This window comes from Salvelinus sp. IW2-2015, linkage group LG14, assembly GCF_002910315.2.
Source record: "Salvelinus sp. IW2-2015 linkage group LG14, ASM291031v2, whole genome shotgun sequence".
NCBI lineage: Eukaryota > Metazoa > Chordata > Actinopteri > Salmoniformes > Salmonidae > Salvelinus > Salvelinus sp. IW2-2015.
The window spans coordinates 36,877,559-36,884,207 of NC_036854.1; the positions used below are offsets into that span (position 1 = coordinate 36,877,559).

At 47.7% G+C, this 6,649-nt stretch overlaps 1 protein-coding gene across 2 annotated transcripts; it reads right to left on the minus strand.

The window, feature by feature from the left end:
* Positions 1-2,232: 2,232 nt before the first annotated feature.
* Positions 2,233-6,354, minus strand: LOC111973003 (E3 ubiquitin-protein ligase Topors). 2 transcript variants are annotated; one of them, XM_024000121.1, is made up of 2 exons: positions 6,256-6,354; positions 2,233-5,441 (listed from the first exon to the last, which is right to left on the minus strand). In XM_024000121.1, exon 2 carries the CDS (start codon positions 5,430-5,432, stop codon positions 2,700-2,702), a length of 2,733 nt encoding a protein of 910 aa, XP_023855889.1. In that variant the 5' UTR covers positions 5,433-5,441; positions 6,256-6,354; the 3' UTR covers positions 2,233-2,699. The 2 variants fall into 2 exon arrangements, with proteins under 2 accessions (XP_023855889.1, XP_023855888.1); XM_024000120.2 differs by having other exon boundaries at positions 6,117-6,334.
* Between the last annotated feature and the right edge of the window lie 295 nt (positions 6,355-6,649).

Here is a 6,649-nt window from a genome sequence, read left to right on the forward strand (position 1 = left end):
CTCTCCCCATCGTGGGGAGAGGGGTGGTCGCTGCTCCTGCTGACTCCATATCGTGGTGCGGGCTTCTGTAACGTCTGGAGAGTCATGGTGTGGAGTCAGACGCAGAGAGCAGAAGGTTGACGGGAAAAACGCTTTAATGTCCTTTCGGCTAGTAACCAGTTAAAAACATGGGTGAAGCCCAAAAACACAGGTGCTACAAACCCAAAACCATAGTTACTAAAAAACCCGCGACAGCGAAAACCCAAAAGAACACAAACACCACATACGTCAAATTAACAACAAGCCCGCACAAACACAGCGGGCTAAACAACTTAAATAACACCCATCCCAAAACCCCAACAAGGAACAGGTGAAAACAATTAGACAAAACAAACGAAAAGGAAAAAGGGATCGGTGGCAGCTAGTAGACCGTGACGACGACCGCCGAGCGCCACCCGAACAGGAAGGGAGCCACCTTCGGTGGTATTCGTGACAGGAGCATTGCGCCGTGATTGCTCAGTGTTCTGTCACTCATGGAGACACTACCTCATCACCAAGTTTAAGTCCTTAGTAAGGGTAGACATCCAAAATTTCAGCCCTTTGGATCCTCCATGGAGTTATATTACAAGGCCCTTCAAAGAAGCTCAAGGTCATTGGCCACAGATAAAATTACATCAATCATGTTATATGTAGAGTAGCTTTGATTGGACTGATCATGTCAACATCTTACTTTCAAAGTCTTAGATAGCAGTCATCATGAATCAAGTAGACAATCTACTGGCAATCCTTTTTAATCCTTGTCATATGAGAAATATGAAGAGAAATTATAGATAAAATGTATCGGTGCTCATCGGCCATTGGACATAAAGATTACACAACAAGTTGGAATAGCAAATTCAACAATGAGTCGTTTGGAAGGAATCATGGCTAACTGCAAGCAATACAAAAGCCACTAGCCTGCTATTCAATGGAGCGGCTGTGTGTGTCCCCCCCCCCCCCGAGTTCCTACCATAAATCCAGAGAATGCCAAACTTTGCCCAAAAAGGACCGCCGCCCACCTTCATGTTTAAGTGAGCACATCACAAGCCAAGGCGAGTCCAAAAATTTCTTGTATGCTGCTGCATAAATTATGTAATATGCAAGGGAGTATGTATACTGTAGCTAAGAAAGTAATACTAAGTGTATATTGTGTCGTTATAGTAAGCTGTTAGTAGCCCATGTGCCTCACCCTAATAATTTGGTCTAATTTCACCTCTTAATTTCACCTAACGTTACTGTTCTGACTCGGTGGTGCTGCACATGTAGCTTATAACCTGRTTTTGAGAAATGTCATCATCTAATATTGTAAGAGGATTCATTGTTTGCTTATATGTCCCCTTTATTTATCCTACGGTTCTGACTTGGTGTACCGGGGAAATACTGTAAGAGCAGCCCATGTTCTGCATTATGTTGCTGTACATTTCAAAAGTGCTGAACACATAGTTATATTGACCACGTCCGTCTATGTCGCTCATTAATGTCTTAATCGAAATTACATAATGCGTCTTATCCGCTCATCGTTCCCTTATGCCACAGTTTGTACATCTCAATTGTCAGTAGAAACCACATTTGTTTAAGCAAGTCAGCCATATCAGTCATGTTTTTTTTAAAAGGCAGTAAATGAGGCTGAATGAACTGTTTCGCTGCCAGACAAGGCTCCGCTGATAGCCAGGTGTAGCGGTGGTAAGGCTTCACTTCATGGTGCTGAAAAGAAAGCTCTGTTGTTGGGACAGCTTTATGTAGGCCCTAACAGTTTGTGGGCACCGCTTGTTGCCGTTATAGTGCAATTAATGTATTGTTTAGTGTTGTGTCTTTGCTGGCATGAATCTAAAAAAAATATTTTGAGTTTGCCCCACCAAGATTTCCATGCTAAAATCACCACTGTAGTCTTGTCCCTACAGCTTAGCATCATCTTATCACATCTCAAATGAAAAGCAGCCACGCCCACTCAGATAAGAAGCCTAATCTAATGGGGACATAAACACATGATACTTCTTACTTTCAATCATTTTGTTATTGCACCACTGGCAAGTTGATGTTCATTTATCACACTAGAATCAGCTTGAGTAACGTGTTAGCATCTGTAAGGGTCTAGAACTCTCATGCCATCCACATGAAAGGATGTACACTCAGGCAGTAACCATTACATATGTGGCCTCCAACTAAGAGCCACGGGCCAATGCTGACTTATTCAGAAGGAGATCATATCAGCTGTTGATTTCAGTTTAGAAACATTTATTACTATTTACAACTCCACAGTTACAACAGTTTTCCCATATTGATTTATTGGCTAGTATWAAGAGCAGTTTTCCATCAGACTACATGAGCAGCTGGTAGAAAAGGTTTGGTTTCAACACAACAGTACAAGCTACATCAGCTTTATAGCCCATGTTATCCCTGAGATTGATGCATAGAAATGAATGACTGATAAGAAATGAGTTGAAGTATTTTATACAAATACTTTTTAAATGTAGGCCTTACAGACAGTCACTGTAAATAAGACAAATAAAACCCAATCTTTGACCCCCTTTTTTTTTGTATACCTCATACAGCAAAGTGGCACATCCCAAATGAAAGAGCACCTTTTGGCAGAACAGTACATATCAAATATCCTYCATAGTGATGTGTAAAATTAACTTTTAAAGGTAAATTAAATGTCTTCCTACATACCGGGGCCAGCATTATGATTCTTCCAAAAAATGACTTGTGTTGTCATTTGAAGGACTATGAGAGTTCGCCTCATCCGCAGAGGCAGATTGGGACAGAACCCCCACACTAGGTGTGGGTGTGTCAGTAGCAGCAGCAGCATTTAGAGGAGGCTCCGCCTCCAACACTCCACTGTCCAGACCCACAGGTGGAATCTGCTGTTCCCAGTCTTGTAACATGGACTCCAGCAGGCCAGAGTCTGCAGGGTTGCCTGTGGTGGTGGTTGTGCTAGGCGCTAGCACGCTGTTGCTAGTGCTGCTGCTTACCGGGCAGGTGTGGTTAGCATCGTTAGCGCCTGCGGCAGTATGTTGGTCACTGTCGCTGTCTATGGTGATGACAGTGGGCGAGTGTTTCCTGGACCCTGTGCGCTCTTTGCTCCTGTGCCTCTTGCCCTTCTTCTTGTGCTTCTTCTTCTTCTTCTGGTGCTTCCTGGTTTGCTCCGAGGAGCTGCCCTCATAGATGATCTCCACGCTGAGGCTCCTGCTCCTCTTCCCCCCCGACTTCTCCTTGGACTTCCTGTGACGCTTCTCTTTGCTCTTCTTCTTGTCTTTCACATAGAACGAGGTGGTGGAGGAGGGAGGCTCGTCGAGGGCTTTGGAGGACTGGTCTTTGGGGGCAGGTTCCTCCAGGTGTCTCGATTTGTACTTTCTCTTCCCGCTGGGCTTCTCGTGACGAGACTTCCTGTGAGCGCCGGACGGCGAACAGGTGCTGGAACGACTTCTGGAGCGCCTCTTATCCCGCCGGTGGGAATCCGGACTCTGGCTCGGGGATGGGGACCTGCAATCGATGTTCCTGTGTGAGCTGGAGTAGTAGGACCTCCTCTCTGTGTAGAGCGTGGCACTGCTGTCCCTCTCACTCTCCCGGCTGTAGTAGTGCCAGTGATAGGAGTGCGACGATGAGTCGTGGCTGCGGCCTGATCGGCTGCCATCTTTATTGTCCCTCTTCTTCTCCCATTTAGTGTGGGAGCGGTCGCGGCTTTGGGAGCGTGACTGCCTCCTGCCTCTGGACAGAGTGCTGTCGCTGTTGATGGAGATGGCCGGGCTCTTGGTCGAGCGGCTGCGGTCGGCGCTCCTGGACCTCCTCCTCCGGTCTCTGCTTCTCGACCGTGGCCTCTCTCTAGATCTATCTCGACTGTGACATCTCCTGKCGTCTTTTTCAGTTTGTCCTCTGTTTTTGCTTGCTGACATACTGGATGATGTCTCACGTCTAATTGAGGGTGAGGTGTTACGTCTCTCCTTGGAGCACGATACATCTTGCTTCCTTTCCACCCCCTCTGCCTTCCCAGGACATTGGCCTTGAGAGGAGGCGGGGCTAAGYCTGGTGAAGCGGATGTGTTGAGGCAGCCTGGGCACTTCGTCTTTGATCTCCTCCAGAACAGACTCCTCTGAGTCAGAGGACAGCTTGACCAGCTCCGGAGTCCTTTCAGCAAGGGGTTTTACAAAGCCCACGATGATGCAATCGTCATCGCCAGAGGAGGTACACYCCGGTCCGTCCTTGTCYGTTTTCACCCAAGCAGAGTCCGCAGTCAGGKGAGGGGCCTTTGGCTGTGACACTGCTCCGCACTCCTCCCCCACACTGCTTTCTGAGTCCGAGTCTCTGATTGATAGCAGCAGGGCCCTGGTGGGTTCTGTTGTGGAGTACGAAGGTCCGGGTGTCTCGTCGTCCCATGTTGACTGGCTCAGGGCGCCCCCGGACATGGGGTCCCCCGGGGGGTCCAGCTCCACAGAATCGCCCTCCTCCTCATCCTCAGAGATGGCAATCACCGAGGAGTTGGAGCTGCTGCCCTCGTCCGAGGACGGCGCAGGGCAGTCGTAGACGGCATGCTGGTCGTAGGCCTCCATGTTGAAGGGTGCTCGGGCGAAGTTGACAAACTCATGCAGGAAGTGATCGGTGCGGGCCTGGAGGAAGGGCTGCAGCTCCTCCTGGATGGCKTGGTCCTCCATGTCATAGCGGGTGATGCGGGACATGATAATGTGCTGCACGATGTTGACCAGGGAGCCGTGAGCGCCGTACAGCACCACCAGCTCTCTCTTCAGCCAGGGCAACAGGCGGTGRAGGCAGGCTGGGTTCCTCTGGAAGAACTCCGCCGAGATGTCCCGGGAACGACCGCCGTCCCGCACGCTCCGCACTCGCACCCCTCGCCGGTAGAGCGCCCGTCTGAACTTGATCATCTCCTGCTCACGGAGGCTGCGCACAGTCCGGCCCTCGCTCTCTGCCCGCCTCCTGGCCGCCAGGCGCGCCATCATGCGACGGAGGCCTCGGTCCTGCCGAGGAGGGGGGGAAGCCCCCGTTAGGGCCTCGAACATGACCCCATTGTCGGGGGGAGGGGATGTTCTTCTCTGGTCCTGCCGACGCGCCCCCGTCAGCGTGGTGCGATAGCGGAACCGTTCCCCTGCGAAACTCCCAAAGGAACCGTTCTCTGTGGGCCGCAGGTCATACTTCTTGAAGTCCTTCTCTGATTGTATACTGTGATAGATAGAGTTGAATGGCTGCTTGCATAGCGGGCACTCGGCTTTGTTCTTGGACCACTCGTGGATGCAGCGGAAGCAGAACTTGTGCAAGCAGAGATCGAGGTAAGCCATGTTGTTGAATCGGTCCAGACAGATGGGGCACTTAGAGTCTGGAGACGCCTCGGCAGACAAAACATCAGAGGTCTTGTCCGGGGCACTCTTCTTGCGTAGCCGTAAGGTCATCTTTGCTGCTGCCATAGTGATAGTCTAGGGAAGAAAATATTGCTGTGTGTTAAACATTGTTTTCAATAAAGAAGGGACACAACACAGCACTGACTTTGTTCAAACTTTATTTTCTGTAATATACTGTCAGTAGCTAGGCCCATTGGCAGATGCAGAGACAACTCTTTCATCAACACACCCTTACAAATCATTTTAAAGGTATTAATGCAAACAGGGAAGAATTTTGTAAGACGAGCATCTAAACACGTTGTCATTATCCAATGTGTTACATAATCAGAAAACTATAATAATATAAAGATTGTGTCAGAGCCATTTAGCCACATTGACCATAGATCGCAAAATGAGTGTCAACCAATTTCAACAGAATCTTACAATTGACCCACCACAGTTGTGAAATTATAATAAAGGCCAATAACTTCCCATGTAACGTTATATTACTTGACCYTGTATTTTACTTGGTAAGGTTCATGTTAGCTAGCTCGATAGATAACATTAGCAGCCACGTTAGCTGTTCTGACTCATCTAGGGTTGGACAGTCAACACTCATAATGGTTGACTTTGGCCCCAATTTATGACCGATAATTCTGACAAGTAATTATGTATTCATGACATGTTTGTGAGTCTGAATTGTGATGAATGACTGCTTGGGTAAATTAGCAAAATAGCTTTCAGCTAGCCATCTTTCGTCCCTTTGCTTACCCCCCAAAAAAAGCCGGGGATCCGAGGCAAATGTCTAGGAATCCTGTCGGCGACAACACTCAAGACCTCTCATATAATCTTTTCATATTTCATTATTTCCATGTGTACTAAAGAGAAGTAAATTATTTTTGTTTTTTACCACTCTTCGGAGTTGGCCTCCTGTTTCATACCGTGATGTAATGCTAAAAAAAAATGTAAACGCAAAGGATTATGGTATACTGGAGGATGTTCACTTTCCGCTTTGGAATGAAGTACTTTTTTTATGGTCTCGTGCGCCACCTATTGTCAGTAACTTTTAACACAGAAGATGAATTAGCTGGAAATAAACGTAATATGGATATACATTAGACAGTGGGGTCCTAATAAACCATAGCCATCCATAATATACAAACATCAACTATGATTGTGAGTTTGGTTACACTCTTGGTTACTTGTGTCAAATCGTTTGCAAAGCTATTATAATAAACGTTTAAACAGAGGGTAGTGCGAACAGCCCAGTACATCACTGAGGCCAAGCTTCCTGCCATCCAGGA